Source organism: Bombina bombina, chromosome 6, assembly GCF_027579735.1.
Source record: "Bombina bombina isolate aBomBom1 chromosome 6, aBomBom1.pri, whole genome shotgun sequence".
NCBI classification, from domain to species: Eukaryota; Metazoa; Chordata; class Amphibia; order Anura; family Bombinatoridae; genus Bombina; species Bombina bombina.
This window is the reverse complement of record NC_069504.1, coordinates 95,528,368-95,550,501: the sequence shown is the minus strand read 5'-3', so window position 1 is coordinate 95,550,501 and position 22,134 is coordinate 95,528,368. Positions and strand designations below refer to the sequence as shown.

Below are 22,134 nucleotides of genomic sequence, written 5' to 3'. Positions count from 1 at the left end.
TCGTTTTGTATAAAATGAAACAAATACCGAATAGCACTGGCGACAAATATACAGGGAAACTAACTTCCCCCGAATTCTTATTCCAAAAAATTCAGCCAAAACCCGTGCACAAGTCTATGGTTTTTCTTCTTCAAGACATGAACCAAATACAGCACTTTTTCTTTTTGCAAGAAGGGTCCCTGGTAATGTAGATATTATAGTTGTCCATGTGCAGTAATACTTCATCTTAGTGTCTTAGTCTCCCTTTTAAATATCCAGAGACAGCCATATAATGTGTCAGGCGGCATGGCCTGTTGTAATGTCTGTGTTGAAAAAAGTGTGAAAACTATGAAATAAGGTAGTTACATTTAAAATAAAAGGGTCACATTTTAAAAAACCCTGTCTGTTCTGATAATTTTGGTCATTTTCATATATGGTTTGTATTTAAGTCTTTGAAAACTGTTAAGCTATGGTCTGCTCCTTCGCTGCCCACCTGTCCCCTGATATCTAAGAGAATCAAAAGATGCCAAAGAGCAGCGTGTTATAGTCTATAGATAGGCATATGATATGTTCTGTCACTTACTAGCAACATGAGTAACAGGGAATTCACAGCTTTCACCTTTATCAAGGAACTGGGGGAGGAAAACTTATGAAAATAGATTGTTTTCAAACGGAAAAATAAAATGTTTTGACGATTAGTGACAATTAAATAGAAGTAAACATACACAATTAAAGGGACAGGAACCCCAACATTTTCTAACATGAATTGGATAGAACATATAATTTTAATCAACTTTCCAATTAACTTCTCAAATTTGCTTCAGTATCTTGTTATCCTTTGCTGAAGGAACAGCATTGCACTACTGGCAGCTAGATGAACATATCTAGTTAGCCAATCACAAGAGACAAATGTGTACAGGCACCAATCAGCAGCTAACTCCCACTAGTGTAGGATATGTGCATATTCTTTTTCAACAATGGATACCAAGAGAATGAAGCACATTTAAAAATAGAAGTACATATAAAAGTGTGCTGTATCTGAATCATGCTAATTTAATTTTGATTTTCCTATCCCGTTAAATAATAATGTACTAATTCAACGTTAATACATTAAAGGGACATGAAATCAGTTTTTTTCTTTCATGAGTTTGCAATATATTTCCATTATTTATTTTGCCCCTTTTCATGTAATTTTGCTTCTTCAAATGCCCCCTGCAGACTTCTTAAGGCTAACCCTTCTACATATAGCTTCCTAAATGGCTTTATCTGATAAGTACAAAACAATGCATGTTATACTAACTTTATGACAGTGACTAGCCATGTTGTCCACAGATTAAAACAAGTGCAATAAAAAAATGTGTTTTTGCCACCAATCAGCAAGCACTACCCAGGTGCTGAACCTAAATTGTGCCGGCTTCTAAGCTTTCATTCCTACTTTTCAAATAAAGATACCAAGAGAACAAATAAAAATTGATAATAAGAGTAAAATAGAAAGTTGCTTAAAACTGCATGCTCTATCAGAGTCATGAAAGAAAAATATTTGGGTTTAGTATCCCTTTAAAAGGCACATGTTTAAAAATGTATTTGCTCAAACTGTAACTTGTTTTTTGTCACGTTGGAATAAAAATATATTCTGATAAAAAAGTGCTGTATTTGTATTAACTCACCTGTTCCAAGGAACAAGACATGGTATTTGCCATCTGCTGCATTCACACGGTCCACAGCTATCTTTGTATACTTGTAGTCTGTCCCAGTCCTTATTAAAAGTGGTCTCTTGTGTATCGGATATATAGAGTTAAACATAAGTGGATGATTCCTGATGAAGGTAATAACATCGTCTGGGAACTCCTTAGTTGTTAGCACTGTTGGAGTAAAGGCTCCTCCAGGGCACTGCAACAAGATAAAAAACAAAGCATTTTAAACTTAAATGAGGTCAATTTTGTTTCTTTAACTATGCGTATCATAAATTAGGAATTACGTACTGTGTAGAAAAACAGGAATATATAAAATGAACCAATTAATATGTAAAATGTTGCAGTGTCAGTTTTCTGGATACTGCCGCATGCAGTTGAGCCCCTGGGGGAGGGGAACTAAATGGAAAAAACACAGTTTTCAGCATTCAAAAATCAAATTGGCTCCCTACACATGTACCATGTAAAAAATATATATATATACAGTCATGGCAAAAATATTGGCACCCCTGCATTTCTGTCAGATAATGCACCACTTTTCCCAGAAAATTGTTGCAATTACAAATGTTTAGGCATTCTCATGTTTATTTCTTTTATTTGTATTGGTATGACACAAAAAGTGGAGAAAAAAAGCCAAATCTGACACATCTCTTGCAAAACTCCAAAAACGGACTGGACAAAAATATTGGCACCCTCTATATTTGGTAGCACACCCCTTGGAAAAAATAACTGAAACCAATTGCTTCCTGTAACCATCAATTAGTTTCTTACACCTCTCTACTGGAATTTTGGACCACTCTTCTTTTGCCAACCGCTCCAGGTCTCTCAGATTGGAAGGGTTCCTTTTCCCAACTGTTGTTTTAAGATCTCTCCACAGCTGCTCTATGGGATTGAGATCTGGACTCATTGCTAGCCAGTTCAGTACTCTCCAGCACTTTGTCTTAAACCATTTCTGGGTACTTTTTGACATGTACTTTGGGTCTTTGTCCTGCTGTAAGACCCATGACCTCTGACGTAGACCCTACTTTCTGATATTGGGCCCTACATGACACCACAGAACTCTTTGGTAGTCTTCAGATTTCATAATGCCATGCACACAGTCCAGACATCAAGTGCCTGAAGCAGCAAAGCAACCCAAAACATCAGTGAGCCCCCACCATGTTTGCCTGTAGGGACTGTATTCTTTTCTTTAAAAGCCTCATTTCTTTTTCTGAAAACAGTAGAATGATGAGCTTTACAAAAAAACTGTAATTTTTTTTTGTCTGTCCACAGCACATTTTCCCAAAAGGATTTTGGCTTTCTCAGGTAAGTTTTGGTAAACTCCAATCTGGCTTTTTTATGTTTCTGTGTCAGCAGTGGGGTTCTCCTGGGTCTCTTACCATAGCATCCCTTTTCATTCAGATGGTGATGTATAGTGCGAGCTGACACATTTGTACCCTGTGCCTGAAGGTCAGCTTGAATTTGTCTGGAAGTTGATCAAGGTTCTTTAAGGTCAATTGGTAGGTTCTTCATTATAAATCAGGTAAGATCTGTATAGGTTGAACTCAATGGACTTCTGTTTTCCTTCAACCTCATCTACTATGCATGTTTCTATGTTCACTCCACACACACACTCAATTTGCTTTCAAATATTTTGCTTTTGTGATGTCACTTCCTGTGATGTCATTCCATATGCAAATTAGTGAAGGCTATGAATCAATTTCAATATTGTTAGGTCTGTACATCATGCAGTATTTTTTCCCTTAGTATATTGTAAGGATAAGGAATACTAGAAAGCTTATGTCCGTAGCTGATCCCACCACCTATACAGAAATAATATAATAATCACAGGCATTTGGCGCTGCTAACAATTTTGTCATATCTTAAAATGAATTTGCCAGAATAATTATTTTTGCAACTGTTTTATTTTCAACATACTGGTCTTCCAAAAACGCCAGATAAAATACTGTAGATAACAAAAGAACTATAGCTTTGCAGTTCTAGTCAGAAAAAAATATTAATACATGTGTGGTCTTTTCGAGAATAGCAGCTGTATTCCTAACAAAATGTTTGCTTAATATGCTTCTGTTGAGTTGCGATTACATTTTCATGTGAGTAGGATGTTGGCCATATTTGTTAATAAGAATGATAAAATTACAGAGCTCTTATGGCTTTCAGTGTATTGCTTTCTTGTCGTCTATGAAAGAAAATAGCATCTATTAATTATTAACAAGACCTTTAAATTATTTTTTACTTTGCATTAAGTAATATTGCATGGCAATACAAATGGTATTTTTTTTTAATTTACAATGTCCCAGTTAATTGTGGTGTTGGAGATTACAATTGGGGTTAATGGTCTGGGGCTTATGCATACGTCCCAACATATTCTGGATAATATACAGAATAAGGAGGCTGTTAGCTGAGGCAGGGAGATCCAGAGTGTAATTGTGATAAATCATGGGCTGACTTTGGGTAGGGAGAGGTCTGGTCTTGGTTAGACAATTCTCGACAATCTGGGACTTTTATAAAGTAGAAAATTGCTGTAAGAGACTCCCAAAGCTGGTCTAGATCTCCACTACATATAATAGAGATACTCGTGTTTTACTGGTTGGGTATGGTTATGGCTTCATTGGTTATTATTTAGGGCCCAATGATCTAAACCTGCCCTGGTGTAATTATCATAAAAAGGGGCGGTCCCTCCAAGTGGCAAGATGTCTCCTATTGAAAGTAATGGAGCTCACTGGAAAGAGACACTTCACTCTGTAGAGCAAAGTTAGTGAACTTTAAATTTTAAATATTGCAGCCAATATAAATTACATTACGGTGCTTTCTGCGTATAGCACCTTACAATCGCCTATATTTTTGTATGCATGTGTTTGTCTATTAGGTTTATAAGTATTTTGAGTGTTTTGAGAAAACCTCGACACCTTTTAGTTTGCAAGAAAAGACTGAGATCTGTAGTGCAAAATCTTTACAAAATTACGCTGGGATTAGAGAGAGAATTTTCAAATACGCCCATGGAATGCCCATGTTCAGTCCATTTTACGAAAAAACAACAATTGCAATTTGTATTTTTCACTTATAAGCACACATTTCTGTGTGTTTATTGCATATCCAGTGTGCTTAAATTATGATTTACTCAGTGCATATTTAATATGATTTATTCCTCTGTAATTACAATACAAATTTTAAGTTTTTGATCAAAAAACAATTTTTGGTGAAGAATTTAAATAATTATTTTTCCTGATTTTTTTTTTTTTATGAATGGTTCAATTATTATTATAAAATTTTTATTATACACTTTTGTAATGTCCACATCTCCTCCCCATACAAAAATGCAGTATACGTCCATCAGCGAGACACCATGTTTTTAGGGTAAAAAGTGGCTTTAGATCATTACACTAGGGAAATAGAAGGACTGGTGAGCATTCTTTAATAATATCGCCAGCCCATAGACCTTTAGATTGGGCTCTACATTTAAGGCAAATAGTGCACTGTTGCTAACTAACATTGACTGAAGAATAGACAAATCACTATATGAGGGTGCTATATATATATATATATATATATATATCTATATATATATACTGTATATATATATATATATATATATATATATATATATATATATATACACACACACACAATTACAAAAGAGAATTCGCTGAACAGTATGGTGAACGGTTAGAAAAGTCTTTAGGACGATGCTTACTTGTGCAATAAATAATGTATATACTAGTGCAGTTGAAACCAACTCTGCAGTGTCAAGATTATAAAAATAAATAATTATAATATAATATCACAGACTGTATATATTCCTAGTGCATGGATATTTGAAATTGATATTTTGTTATATAATACCACAGATTGTATATACTCCTAGTGCATGGATATTTGAAATTGATATCTTTATATGTTAACTCTGTTCTATATATATCGATTATCTGTATCTGTTTTTATCAAACTGATGTGTTGATAATATGATGGAATCTTAGCTAAGGGTTAATTCCTCACATGGTTGTAGCACTACACAGGCATTGGTACATTTGTTAACAAATTATCTTTAAGGTTTGCTTGTAAATAGGCACCACAGGTATACTGAATTAGCTATGATTACGGCATTTTAGCCGAAACATGTTAGCCTTCAGTTTGCCTGTGATGCCTTTCTAACATGTATTTGGACCCTCCTGGAAACTTTTAACTTTTGTGAAGAAGAATAAAGGATTTGGTTTTATACTTGCCCTTTTTCTACTTTGTGTATATATATATTTCACATGATGGTAGTATATCAGCATTTTAGTTATGCATGCAGTTGAAGCTAAGCAGGTATACATCCGGCTTCTCTAAACTTTATTTAAAAGAAGAATTTGATACAAAATATTGAAAAAAAACCTCAAACTAAAGAATCAGTAAGTATGCAGAAGATTTCTATCATACGTGTAAAAAGCACTATTTAAACATGTTAAAGTTGTTCTTGCTTTAAAAACATTTATCTTCCTGCCATGGACTGGCTAACAAATCTTAATAAATTCACCTCTAATGAACTTGAAACAGAAATAATCTTACCATTTTCTCTCAAGGCGATTTTGCATTGTTCAATAGGGAATCTCCCTAGTATTCTAACAAATTTAATAACTTTTAAGAATGTTATCATTGCATGGCAGAAGATTTTCCTCAATCTGGGAATAGATTTTAAATGCTCTTCCCTTCTTCCAATATGTGGGAAACCAGAATTTATATCAGGAATCCAACAAGCAGTTTTTAAATCATGGTCCCAAAAGGGGTGGATATACCTGCATCAATTGTTCTCTTCTACCGGATACTTACTATCCTTTAATAACCTTATTCGCAGGTTCCAAATTTCTAGTAATGACTTGTTCGCATATTTTCAGATACGTCATTTTATTAATTCTAAAAGTTGGAAAATTGAGCTACTGTGTCGATGGGCCGAGATCAATCTATCCATTAGGAAATTCTCTGTAGGCAAATGTTCTATATCGTTATTGTATGATATTTTGCTTTCTAAACAGGGTCAGTTATATTTAAATAAAATTCAATATTTCTGTGTATTGCATTTCCCAGCAGTAAACTCTATTAATATTAGACACAGTTTTATGTTAATGCAAAAACTTACAATTCCCATTGGTTGGAAAGAATCACACGTCAAACTGATTCACAATGTATATTTCTCTCCCTCTAAATTGGCAAAATTCTTTCCAAATAATGATTTTTACTGTTCTAAATGCCATTTAGATAAAGCAGATATTCTACATATATTCTGGAAATGTCCAAAAATATCACAATTATGCTCCAAATTTACTTTTTGGTACAACAAACTTTTTTTCTGATCATTTCAAGATTAATGATAGATATATTTTTTTCTGACGGATTCTGCAATTATTAGACCGAACTACTACCATACCTATTGTACAATGATAATGCGATACATGATATTGAAGAAGTGGAAGGATACTTCCCCACCTAGCTTTACCAGTTTTATAAATACCCTTCTACAACATATTATGTTTGAGATTCAGAATATTAATTTATTAAATGATAATAAGACTCAGGAATTTTTGGATAAATGGTTACCATTGATCAGAGCTCAAACATTGGTGATTCACAACAGTTATTATCTCCATTATTCAACACCAAACCATTTATATCAGCTGCCAAAACTGGGCTGTTTCCTCTTTCCTGGATACCAGCTTCATCAGTAACATAATAATTTGAAGACTGTGTTAAAGCGAGTAATGTTATAGAGGGATGGAGTGATTTATTTATTATTTATGGTTATGTTGTGTTTTTTTGTTTGTTTGTTTGTTTGTTTGTTGTCTATTTTATGTTTCTGGGGGGATAAAAGAAAAATTGTATGGTTCACAAGCATGATAGTACCAAAAGATATTGGGATAACATATACAGGAATTGCCCTGTACTTGTGTTGGAAACTTTGAAATCTTGGAAGACGTGGCTTACTCTTATTTTTCGGTGGTTTATATGTATTTACTTATTGTTTCTGTAATAACACATCATAATTTGTCATCTGTTTTATAGACATGAAATATATGTAATTCTCTCTCTTATGTCTTGTGAAATGGTTTAATAAAATAATTTAAAAAAAACATTTATCTTCAAGTGATGGTAAATCCGAGCGTTTAAAAAAACACTAGGATTTACCATGACTAAAAATAAACTGTAGTTTAACTCATCATTTACTAAAAAAAAGGGTGCTAAACTCACCCTGGTTGTGCTGCGGCAGCACGCTAAAGTCAGCAGCTCCGGCCACAGACAGCACAGCGCTCTTTACCAATGAGGTGATGTTTCCACCTCTAAACCAATAGCTGTGCTACGATGTCAGTTGAGAAGCACGGTTATTGGTTTAGAAGTGGAAACATCACCTCATTGAAGAAAAGTGCTGTCGCTGCACAGAAAGCATGAGTTTAGCACCCTTTTTTAGTAAGTGATGAATTAAACTACAGTTTATTTTTAGTGATGGCGAATCCTAGCTTTTGTTAAATGCTCGGATTTACCATCACTTTAAAGATTTTTATTTTGATATGTTAAAGGGACATGAAAATGAAGATTAAACAACTGTGGCTCAGACAGAGTGCACAATTTAAAGAGGCTTTTCAATGTATTTATTTGATCTAATTCACCTAATTTGATTTATATCCTCAGTGAGAAGCATACCTAGGTAGCCTCAGGGTCAGCAATGCACTCCCCCAACTGTTCTGCATCCTATGGGAGTATCATAGGTTGGCAGGTATGACAAGCTTCACACCTGCTGTCCCTCAGTGTCCCAGTTTCAATGTCCCGATCAAGCTTCACCATACACAGCCACTGATCAACCAGTCACTCCCACAGACACCCCAGACATGCCCATAGACTTCCCGCAACCCTGACACTCTGCTCATAACCCCAACCCTTCCAGATGTGTTCAGTCGGGTCCCATTAGTGCATTGCTGCTCTGGAGCTGACTTTAATTATGTGTTTAACCCCTTCTGCACAGCTTAGACAAATAGTCATATAAAAGCAATAGTGCAATAATTAAACATTTTAACAGCATTTTCTTTTTGCACCTTTATGTTGCTTTAAAGCCAAAAACTAGAGACAACTGTAAAACATGTTAAAATGCTTCTTTTAAATAACAAATTAAAAAACAACTTTAATATCCAAGAAAGCAATGAAGGGAATTTCATTAAGTATCCGAAGCAGGACCTATATGTAGGTTGTGTTAATGAGAAAAGAGAGGAGAAGGCAGTTGAAAATATATTGAAACAGGAAGTAATTATGTTACTAAATCTTTGTCAAACACAAATTAGAAAATTAGGAAACAAAAATAGAAAAACTCAAATTTTAAAGATTTTTTTTGAATTTGAAACTGTACAAGTACAAGTACAATAATATATCATTATATGAAGTATGGGCATAATAAATCATGGCTGACGTAAACATTTTTCACTGACTTGTTCAGTTGTTGGCTGCATCATCTATTTCCTTCGCTACCAGCTATAACAGGCCCAAGCAATTTACAGAAAAATGTGCAGAACCAACAAATACAACTAAATTGTGCTGCCCTGTTTTTGTTATTCTAATGAAACTGCAAGATGAACATTCTTTCTGCTAACTTATAATGCATTGCTCATCATTTTAGATAATATCTATAGGAACGAGCAGGCAAATATCCAAATGGTACATTGTCTTGTTTTTTGTTAAAGGGATATAAAAAGCTAAATTCATTTTTCATTCATTCCCTAGATCAATATATAATGAAACAATGTTCAAAATCCTTCTGTATTAAAAGGACACAAAACCAAAATATTTTCTTTCATGATCCAGATAGAACAAACCATTGTATACAACTTTCCAATTTACTTCTACTATAAAATTATCTTTGTTTTCTTGTTACCCTTTGATGAAAAGCAGGAAGTTAAGATGTTTATGAGTGTGCACGTGTCTGCAGTACTCTATGTCAGCAGTTTTTCAACAATTATTCATTAACAAGAGCACTAGATGGCAACACCATTTCCTGTTATGTAGTGCTCCAGACATGTGCACGCTATCTATCTAGATATCTCTTCAACAGAGAATAACATGAAAACAAAGCACATTTGATAATAGTAAATTGTAGAACTTTAAAATGGTATTCTCTATCATGAAAGAAAAAAAATTGTGTTTCATGTCCCTTTAAGTTTGTAGTAGTTTTGCCGCTTTCTTCAAAAGAAAATCAGCCCCTTTCCAAACCCAAATTGGCATAACCAAATCACAATGTGGAACCTGGGTTCTCTGTACAAATGGGGAGTATGCACCTTCCGACACATGCACTTTTTCATGTTGATTTCCCGCGTGTGCACGTGTCCCAGCTGTCTTGTTACTAGTTTTAAGTGTATATTTGCCCCGTTCTTTCATCAACCTCTGATCACCTACCCACACTTGTTGGAAGTCTGACCATCCTCTCCATACATAATAGTGAAGGTGCCTCTCACTTGCCACTAGTAGAGTGTAACCTTCAGTCTGTGCTCTCCACTCGCACAACCAATCCCTACAGGGTGGCAGCCATGAAGCTGTAGTGCTCCTGTCTCTGCCTGTCCAGCACCCAGATTATCAGTTATTTTTTTATTTTTCAGTTCGTAAGTGCTATGATCATGACACTCCAATCAGTAATTGCACCTGTGTATGCCCACCTGGTTCCTGAAAGCCAAGCAGCCTTGCTTGATACCTGTGTATACTCCTCATCTTCTTCTTAAAGCTGTACTTGTATCCCATGACAGTCTCACCAACAGTACCCGCTGGGTATCGTGTGCTTGCTGAGAATCCTGCGTCTACCATACAAGTGACAGCCTTCCTCAAACCCATCTGTGCCTGCTGTACGTATCTAGTGTCCTGTGACAGTCTCACCAACAGTACCCGCTGGGTATCCTATGTCTGCTGAGAATCCTGTGTCTACCATGCCAGTGACCATACCAGTGACAGCCTTACTCAAACCAGTTGTGCCTGCTGTATCTATCTAGTGTCCTGTGACAGTCTCACCAACAGTACCCACTGGGTATCCTATGTCTGCTGAGAAACCTGTGTCTATCATACCAGTGACAGCCTTCCTCAAAACCATCTGTGCCTGTTGTACTTATCTGGTATCCCGTGACAGTCTCACCAACAGTACCCGCTGGGTATCCTATGCCTGCTGAAAAATCTGTGTCTACCATACCAGTGACAACCTACCTCAAACCCATCTGTGCCTGCTGTACTTATCTAGTATTGTGTGACAGTCTCACCAACTGTACCCGCTGGGTATCCTGTGCCTGCTGAGAAACCTGTGTATACCATACCAGTGACAGCCTTCCTAAAACCCATCTGTACCTGCTGTACTTATCTAGTATTGTGTGACAGTCTCACCAACAGAACCCGCCGGGTATCCTGTGTCTGCTGAGAAATCTGTGTCTGCTTTCCTCTCACTAGCTGTGCCTGCTGTATCTATCTGCTATCCTGTGACAGTCTCACTAACAGTAACCGCAGGGTATCGTGTGGTTGCTGAGAATCCTGTGTCTGCTTTCCTCTCACTAGCTAAGCCTGCTGTAACTACCAGGTATTCTGTGACAACCTCACCCTTAACAGTTAAATTAAAGCACCAGTGCCAATTGGGCTTGTTTTACTACAAACTACTTTATTCTGAACTTTGTATTCTGAACTCTAGTATTCTGCATTGGGCCAATGTTTAAACTTGCTGTTTCTGTAATCTTCAATCTGAACTACCAACTGTTCTTTTTCTCATCTATTAGTAAAGCTTTCAAAAAGACTTTCATTGTTCTGTGTATCTGTTCCTGCATTCCGAGTTTCACACACCCTAACCCTAACATCCTTACAATAGTGTAACTATTATTTTTTTATTATTTGTTTAAACACTTGGCACCCCAACTTCTCTGAAATTAGTGTAACTGTTTTCCATAATCAGGTATGGGATATGAATACATCATTTTATCCAGCATTGATATGTCCTAATAACAACTTACTGTTCCAGGTCTTGGGTATGGGATTCTGCCTAGGTATGGGATCAGCAAGTGATTAGGGCCCTCCTTGTGTGCAAAGGGTCCATTAAATGCAGTCTGAATGTCTGACATATGGTAAACGCAAACTGCCGATCCTTTAAATACTGAGCTGAAAAATAAAACAACAACAAGAAAAAAATATTATTTGATTGCTCTCTTAAATTACTCTTTAACCTGATTTATTTAATAAAATGCTAACTGTAATATTGAAATCAATTATTTCAAATATTAATAACAATAAACCATTTTTCTATAATGATAATTAAACCACATTACTTTTTGACTGTATTCAGTTTTTTTCTGATTAAGGGCCAGATTACAAGTGGAGCACTAATTAACGCTCCCACTTGAACGTTAATTGCACTAGAAGTAAGCGTTTTGCGCTTGTCAGGTTGCGCTCGTATTATGAGTTGAAAGTAAACTGTTTTTGCTCGAGAGCAAAAAGCCGAACTTAGAATAGCGCGTGCGAGTTCACGTTTTCCCCATAGAAGTTAACAGAGAAAAAAAAAATGATGGAAAACAAACCCCACTCTCACGCAAACCCGATCACATATTCCCATGTGCGCTAACTCGATATGAATATTTCACATTTCAATGTTCTTCACATATATATAGAATATGTTCTATTTATTCATAAATACATATTTCTACATATATCTGATGGAATTAGCTCTGCAGAATCTGTTGGCGCTTTACAAATAAATAATAATAATAATATTTTGATACAATATATATCTAAACCTATATATATGCATGATTATATATAGGTACAGATATATACGGATATATATATATATATATATATATATATATATATATATATATATGAATATCTATTGAGTAATACCTAGAAAAATATTCCCCTGTGTGTAGAACATTGGAATGTGATATATTTACAGTAAATACACAGTTAAACACTTTAATAAATATGAATATTGCATAAATAGGATTTTTCATGTTTTCAGCTACTTGACCACAAAGGGCTCAAATGCACTTATATATATATATGTCTATATATGTACTCATATGTATTTATGTGTTTAATATGTGTATATATTTATGAAAATACATATATAAACCTATAAATACAAACACACATGTACACACATATAAATATATATATATAGTCATGTTGATTGCTTCAGACTTGAAACAGGAAGACATTCTTCCGAAAGCTTGTCATCTTATAAATGTATAGTTAGTCCAATAAAAAAGTATCATTGCTCAATGCTATACTCTTGTTATTTTGATATATACACACACATACATATGTATCTTTAGACGTATATATCTATATGTGTGTATCATACCTCCCAACATTTCAAAATTCAAAAGAGGGACCCCCCCCCGCAAAAAAAAAAAATGATGTGGGCGGGGCTTAAAAAAAATCTTAAGACCAAAGTAATATAAATAAAAAAATTAATAAATTCATAGATTTTAATACACTTAGGCAGCAAATCAAACACAAGCTCGAACCATTGGTATGGCTATGTGAGCTATGTATTTAATTATCCTTTGCACAGACAATGCTAAATATTTTTATCTTAATTGGACATTTAAAGGGACACTCAGGTTAAATTAAATTGTCATGATGCAGATACAGCATGTAATTTTAAACAACTTTCCAATTTACTTCCATTAAAAAAAATGTGCACAGTCTTTTATATTTACAATTTTTGAGTCACCAGATCCTACTGAGCATGTGCAAGAATTCACAGACTATACGTATATGCATTTGTGATTGGCTGATTGCTATCACATGGTACAAGGGGAGTGGAAATATACATAACTTTGAAATTTGTTATAAAAAAATCTACTACTCATTTGAAGTTCAGACTAAGTGCTATTGCATTGTCTTGCTATCTTGCATTTGTTGATTATGCAAATCTAATGTGTTGACTGGTCCTTTAATAATAAATTCTTTAAAACTGCTCTCTGCATTCCCCATTAATATTCTAAATTCTGGCCTTTAAAGTCAGCAAAAAAGCACAGTAGCACACTACATAGTATACACTTATACATGCAGATGCACACAAACACTACATAGCATACACTTATACATGCAGATACACACACACTACATAGTATACACTTATACATGCAGATACACACACACACACACACTACATAGCATACACTTACACATGCAGATACACACACACACTACATAGCATACACTTATACATGCAGATACACACACACTACATAGCATACACTTACACATGAAGATACACACACAACATAGCATACACTTACACATGAATATACACACACACTACATAGTATACACTTATACAGGCAGACACACACACATTACATAGCATACACTTATACATGCAGATACACAGACACTACATAGTATACACTTATACATGCAGATACACAGACACTACATAGCATACACTTATACAGGCAGACACACACACTACATAGCATACACTTATACATGCAGATACACAGACACTACATAGTATACACTTATACATGCAGACACACACACACTACATAGCATACACTTATACATGCAGATACACACTTATACATGCAGATACACATACACACTGCATAGCTTACATTTATACATGCAGACATACACACACTACATAGCATAAACTTATACATACAGATACACACTTATACATGCAGATACACACTTATACATGCAGATACACACTTATACATGCAGATACACATACACACACTACATAGCTTACATTTATACATGCAGACATACACACACTACATAGCATAAACTTATACATACAGATACACACTTATACATGCAGATACACACTTATACATACAGATACACACTTATACATGCAGATACACACTTATACATGCAGATACACACTTATACATGCAGATACACACTTATACATGCAGATACACATACACACACTACATAGCTTACATTTATACATGCAGACACACACACTACATAGCATAAACTTATACATACAGATACACACACACAGTTATTGATACAGATAGACACACACTACATCATATATGGGCATCTGTAACTCATTGTATGGGGTCCTGGGGATGGCAAGCACATTAGCTGGCAGTCTGCGGCTGCCACTGTTCGTTACACTGTTTGTTACCCTGGTATTAGCACTGCTCATTGTATAAAACTGAAGGCATGCTAGCATTAGCACCAGGGGTTAGACATCATCACTACCAGAGGTAGGTTAGAGAGGTCACCATTACCTGTGGTCAGAGTGTATACAGCCTTCTTACTCCTGCTTAACCCACACACCATTCCTTTTCCACAGGGAATAGAACAGGTATCTAACCCTGTGAGAGCAAAGCCAGCTGCTTCTGAGTATGGGCCCAATAGAATTTAAAAAAAAAAAAAAAAAAAAAAAAGCCCTTTGCAGTCCTTTTTTCCTCTAACACCTGAGACCTCATATCTTTGAGCTCTTATAACTTTTTATACAATTTTTTTTAAATAATTTTTATTAAATTACAGTGTTATATTATTAGTGTAACTGTACTTTTAAATTTATTTTTAATGTGTTTTGTGCAACTTTTTTTGTCTTGCGTAACAGTTAACCAGGGCTCGTGCTAACCTGACATGCGTTAAATTCAATAGTGCTCAAGCGAATGCTTTTACTTTCAACTTGTGATACGCATGTTACTTCCTACAAACCCCTTAACTTTTGTGCTTAACAGTTAGCGTGCCACTCGCAGCCAAGCCCTAAATGAGAAAACTAAATAGACTAATGAACAGATTTTGTATTTTTCATTAGCTGGTTTAGTTAACAAATGTATTTCAGACAAAATTAATAGTTTTTTAAAAAAAAAAAATGCTTTCTACAAATGAATAACAAACATATTTCTCTTGTACACTATTTATCTAACAGTAACTAGACCTAGCACTGCAAGGCAAGTTCAATGCAAGACACCCTTTAGTGAATGCTTAGACTTGCTGAGAACACACACAGTTTGTAAATGTAATGCTTTATATGTTGTACAATAGAGGAACTGTTGCTATAAGCAACTCCATTTCTGCATTTTTGAGGGGGAAAAAAATAATAATAATAATATAACTTCCAAGTCTTACACTGGAAAAGCCAGAAACTATCCTAACAAACAAAATACTTAAAGAGATGTCTACAAGTGATATATTTTGCACTAGACTTGCCCTTTCTGCATATCAAGGTACAGAATGCTAAGCTCTAACAAATACAGTCTAAAGTCACATGGTGGGTTGTTGAGAATTGGCTTTTTACATATAATTGTCACTACATATAAATGTCTAGCAAAAGCTTCTGTATCAGGTTTGTCCAACTTAAACCTGGGGCAACAATGTCTGGGTGATGACTAGATTTAGCTAAAGGAGTGTTCATATGAGGTTTTATATTTAAAGGGACAGTAAAGTAAAAATTAAAATTCTGATTCAGATAGAGCATGCAATTTTAAACAACTTTAAACAACTTTCCAATTTAATTCCATTATCAATTTGTTCTCTTTCTTTATATAAGCACTGAGGCACTAGCACCTACTGAGCATGTGCAATAATTTACTATGTAACCGTATATGAGTTTGTAATTGGCTGATGGCTGTCACATGATACAATAGGCAGGGAAATGGAAGTAATCTTTAAAATTTCTCTGAAAAAATTTACTGATAATTTAAAATTCAGAGTAAGTGCTAGTGCATTGTCCCTTTATTATTATGTAAGTGTACTGTATTTAAAGGGACACTAAACCCAAACATTTTCTATCATGATTTAAGTAGAGAATACAATTTTAATCATCATTCCAATTTACTTCTATTATCTAATTTGCTTCATTCTGTAGATATCCTTTATTGAAGAAACAGCAATGCACATGGGTGAACCAATCACACAATGCATCTATGTGCAACTATGTGCAGCAACCAATCAGCAGCTACTGAGCCTATCTAGATATGCTTTTCAGCAAAGTATATCTAGAGAAAGACGCATATTAGATAATAGAAGTAAATTAGAAAGTTGTTTAAAATTGCAACTCTTTCTAAATCATGAAAGAAAATGTTTTGGGTTTCATGTCCCTTTAATGGTCCATTAAAGGGATAGTCTACTCCAGTGTTTTTCAACCAGTGTGCCGTGGCACACTAGTGTGCCGTGAGAGATCCTCAGGTGTGCCACGGCAGACTGACAACAGTGTGACATTTTTTAAACTTTGCTTGTTTTTTACTCCCAGTGCAGGGGTAGTTTGCAGGAGGCATGGCATAACAGCACAATACATACAGTATGTGTGTGTTTGTGTGTATGTGTATATATATATATGCTGTATTAGGCTACAATGTGTGATTTTTTTAACATTTTGGGATGGTGGTGTGCCACAGGATTTTTTAATGTAAAAAAGTGTGCCACAGCAAAAAAAAGGTTAAAAATCACTGGTCTACTCCATAAAAGTTATTGTTTAAAAAGATAGATAATCCCTAGATATTACCAAGTCCCCAGTTTTGCATAACCAACATGTTTACATTAATACACTTTTTACTTCTGTGATTACCTTGTATCTAAGTCTCTGCAGACTGCTCCCTTAAGTTTTTTTTTTGTTGCATTTTAGCCAATCAGTGCTGACTCCTAGGTAACCGATGAGAGGGAGCACAATGTTATCTATATGGCACACATAAACTAGCGCTGTCTAGCTGTTAAAAAACCCCATATAAAAATGTACTGAGATAAGAGGCGGCCTTCAAGGGCTTATAAATTAGCATATGAGCCTTCCTAGGTTTTGCTCTCAACAAAGAATACCAAAAGAACAAAGCAAATTTAATGATAAAAGTACATTGGAAATTGTTTAAAATTGCATGCCATATCTGAATCATGAAAGTTTAATTTTGACTAGACTGTCCCTTTAAACATTCATGATTCAGAGCATGCAATTGATAATAGAAGTAAATTGGAAAGTTGTTTAAAGTTTCATGCTCTATGCTAATCCATTTAAGGTTAATGTTAACTTTACTACTCTATTAAAATTATATGAAAACAAAATTTGCTTGGTGTCCTTTGTTTAAAAGCATACCTAGGTAGGCTTAGGAGCAGCAATGCACTACTGGGAGCTAGCTGCTGATCAGTTGCTCCACATGTTTATGCCTCTTGCCATTGGCTGACCCATTGTTGTCAGCTAGCTCACAGAAGTGCAATACTGCTCATTCAACAAAAACAGCAAATGAATGAAGCAAATTTGATAATGGAAGTAAATAAAAAATGTGCTCTATCTAAGTCATGACCGAAAAAAAATTGTGTTTCATGTCCCTTTAAGTACATACTCTTTATTTTTAAATGATATCTATATCTACAGTATATACACATATTCCAAAGTTCCCCTCATATATGTAAAAAGGTTGGACACCCCTTTTCTATATTCATACAGTAGCCTGTTTGTCTTTTTACCTTTTCTACACTATAATCTATAAAGATTAAATCCACATGCTGAAAACTAAAATCTTTTCTACTGGCTAATGATCAATCTTGATTTCTCAGTAATTCAGCCTTTTTTATGATTCAAACCATTTCTGTTGACATTTGTTAAACCTTTTAGATTCAACCTCTTAAACAAACATAATTTCATAAATGATACTGAATAAAAACACTGTGCGTTCTCCAACTAGACAGTTCTTTTAAAAAAAAATTAAATTAAATCATAACCTCTTAAAAAGGGCCACACAGCTGGATATAGAGTGGAGCTGTCATATTATATTGTATTTTCCCACTTGATCAGCTTCCTGCATAGAGTTCTTTAAACACTATATAGCTTTTATACATGAATAAAGTCTAATTGAAAAACACATCTAGCCAAATATTTCCATAATATCACTGGCAGATGTCCACAAGGCACTTTCATTTCCAAATGTCCTTCTTTTTGATGATTGATGTTATTGAGCATCTTCATTATGGAATACAAGTGGGATACTTGAATGATGTACATAAATATGAAATTGTCTGCAAGAAACTATTTTAATTGCAGATTAGAGAATTTTCCCAGAATAAAAGATAACATTTGTCTGCCATATTATTTCAAGTCCTAATGAGGATTCCACAAAATGTCTATTTGTTCAGTGATACATTTATCTCAACTTTCAACTTATTCTGGAAAAATCAAAACTATTCAAGTTGCTAAGTAATACTGAAAGTCACCTACTTTAGGAATATCTGCCCAGAAACATCACTTACAGTAGGGAACAGATAAATGTGTGTGTTTTAAAAAATACAAGCCACCCACTCAGAAAATATATTGCATATCAGCAGCTTGAAGGGTCATGGTCATTGCAGATACAGACTGAACAAAAAAAAAACAGCCCTTCAAGAACATCAAACAGAGTTACATAAAACTGAGATGCTTTTAAGAACAGATAGAAATAAAACACCTAGTAATTGGAAGACTTTTTTAGTTGTATTGCAAACACCATATTTGTTTTTGTTTTTTTTCAATGGCCAAATCTCCCTACCACCTGCATAATTATAGGGTAGGGTTAGGCTTGGGAAGACTGCAGTTTGGGAATCCACTTCTCAGAATTAGAAAACCTACAATTTGTAGAGCTAAATATAAGAAAAGGAGCAAAATAAATAATGAAAATACAATGCAACGTTTTATTTTTTATTTCTATTGCACCTAAAAGGACATTACAAACATTAAAAAAGAGATTTTGTCATAGTTTTTTGTTTATCTGCTATAAAGTAATGAGTGTTGCTATATTGTAATTTATAGTATATCCCCCATTGAGGTTGATTACGGTTATTAACACTTATAAATGAGCTAATAGTGGTACTATTTCCTGGGGTTTACATTATACTTAAAGGGACACTGTACCCAAAAAAATTATTTCGGGATTCAGATTGAGCATGAAATTTTAAGCAACTTTCTAATTTACTCCTATTATTACATTTTCTTCATTCTCTTGGTATCTTTATTTGAAATGCAAGAATGTAAATTTAGATGCCGGCCCATTTTTGGTGAACAACCTGGGTTGTCCTTGCTGATTAGTGGATAAATTCATCCACCAATAAAAAAGTGCTGTCCAGAGTACTGAAACCAAAAAAAAGCTTAGATGCCTTCTTTTTCAAATAATGATAGCAAGAGAACGAAGAAAAATTGATAATAGGAGTAAATTAGAAAGTTGCTTAAAATTGCATGCTCAATCTGAATCACGAAAGAAATTTTTTGGGTACAGTGTCCCTTTAATATTGCTATATTCCACACAGTCACTGTCTCCACACATTAGTGATTATTTTATATTCAATTGTCCTCAGCAGAAAAGATTAGACAATAGATTCAAACATGTTGTCAACTATTACTTTACAGTAGCAAATACATTACTTATTCCCTTAATATTTAAACAACTAATATAACTTTACATATTATTCTAAGGCTAAGCTTAGCTTTACCTACACAATTATATCTAATTATCTATCATATGTTTAGTGTTTAATGTCCTTTTACTTAAACATTTTATAATCGCCAATTGTTTTATTCCCATCTAAGGAAATTTGTGTTTTGAATGCTTAACATACCTAGCAAGTATTAGTTCATGACATGTGCTGACTATTTGTATGCTCAAATAAAGTAATACAACTAAGCCCACTCATTAGAATTTGGTATAAAAAAAAATAAAGTAAACTTAAAGGGACATAAAACAAGTTGGGATAGAGACAAAATAAAATAATATGTACTTTAATTACTTTACCTGCAAATTTATACTGCAGTGCCTCGCCATTAACCCTTTCTTTTTAGTTTCTGAATTGTAAAGCTCTAACTCCCCCCACACATTTCCCCCCACACATTTCCTTCCATGGCTGTATCTATATCTAATATTTGATAAGGGGGGCGGAGTTGGTTGCTCCAGGCAGCTTAGCTATGTAATTCATTTTGTCTATTTTTGAAAATTATTTTAAAATTCTTGCCAGCAATTTTTAAACATTTTTTTATGCAAACTATTTTTTTTATAAATTAGCACTTTTAGGATATGCACTGATCTCAACCTGTTTTATGTCCCATTAACTCAAGTGATTGTTGCTTCCTTGCTTAAAAGGACAGTATATCCTAAACGTTTCTCCCATTTAATTTCTTTCTAATGATACATTTTAGCTGCTGGAGTGTATTCAATTATTTACAAATAGCTCTGTTTACTTTATTTTGGCATTTGAAATAACTGATTTTTTCTGTAGTATCTCTACCTATATTAAATGTTTCTATACTTAAGTATACGCTAAAGAAAAGCTATGTAAACATAGCCAGCAGAATAAATGATAACCCCAGTAGGAGGTAGAAGAGATAAGCAATCTCCCTAAGTATTGGGCTTTGGTTTACAGACATATATAATAAAAAGGTGTGTGTGTGTACAGAATGTGATAAACCAAGGATATCCAATTTCCCTGCAAGCTCAACCCTCAAAGAACAAAAACAGCTATTTCACATAAAAAAATAAACGTAACAGAACAATTTCTCATACATTTTATACTCTCTAGCTGGTATAACAAGTCACTTAAAGGGACAGTCAACTCACAAATTTATATAGTTTAAAAAGATTGATAATCCCTTTATTACCCATTCTCCATTTTTTCACAGCCAACATGGTTATATGAATATACTTTTTACCTCTGTGATTACCTTGTATCTAAGCCTTTTTGACAGCCTTTTTATTTATTTATTGACTTGCATTTTATCCAATTAGTGCAGTGTCTGCCACAACCCACGGGTGCGAGCACAATGTTATCTATATGGCCCGCATGAACTAGCACTCCCCTGTTGTGAAAAGCAAATGAAAAATCATGTGATAATAGGCTGTCTGTAGTGGCTTAGAAACAGGCAGAAATTTAGAGGTGTAAATGATATAAAGTATATTAATATAACAATGTTGTTTGTGCAAAGCTGGGGAATGGGTACTAAAGGTGTTATCTATCTTTTTAAACATTACCAATTTTGGTGTTGACTGTCCCTTTAAAACAGATTAAGGTAAAAACCATAAGCCAATGTAAAAGGAAAACTAATTGATTCAATATTGATGATGTGTTTTTTCACTTTGATAATAGTATTGACACATTCCACGTGTGCAATTAACCTTTTATGTTACATTTTACATTTTGAAAAAAGTTCAATACTTTATAAAGTCTAAGGAGGCCCAAACCATTTTGAATTCATGAAAATTATTGATTTAAAGTTTAACAGTTTAGATAAAGTTGTTGATTGATGGTTTTGTCATTGGCTCACCAGATGTGCTCAGCTAGCTCCCAATAAAGCATTACTTCACTGGAATTGACTGTAACTATGTGTTCAACCCTTTAGCATAGTTATATGCCAGCAATAGTGCAATGATAATATGCTCTAACACATTACAGCTTTTTTTTTTACATATTTATGTACCTTTAAAGGAATGTTGAAGTCAAAATTAAACTTGCATGATTCCTATAGAGCAAGTAGTTCTAAACAATTTGCCAAATTACT

The 22,134-nt window shown here is 34.3% G+C and overlaps 1 protein-coding gene across 2 annotated transcripts in view; it reads right to left on the bottom strand.

Moving 5' to 3' along the window:
• Positions 1-22,134, bottom strand: part of SEMA3C (semaphorin 3C) — a 364,490-nt gene that overhangs the window by 119,936 nt on the left and 222,420 nt on the right. For both annotated transcript variants that reach the window (XM_053716519.1, XM_053716520.1), the window contains exons 11-12: positions 11,657-11,801; positions 1,647-1,869 (exon numbers count right to left, since the gene is read on the bottom strand). In XM_053716519.1, coding sequence (XP_053572494.1) covers positions 1,647-1,869; positions 11,657-11,801 — 368 coding nt within the window. The remainder of the gene's footprint in view (positions 1-1,646; positions 1,870-11,656; positions 11,802-22,134) is intronic.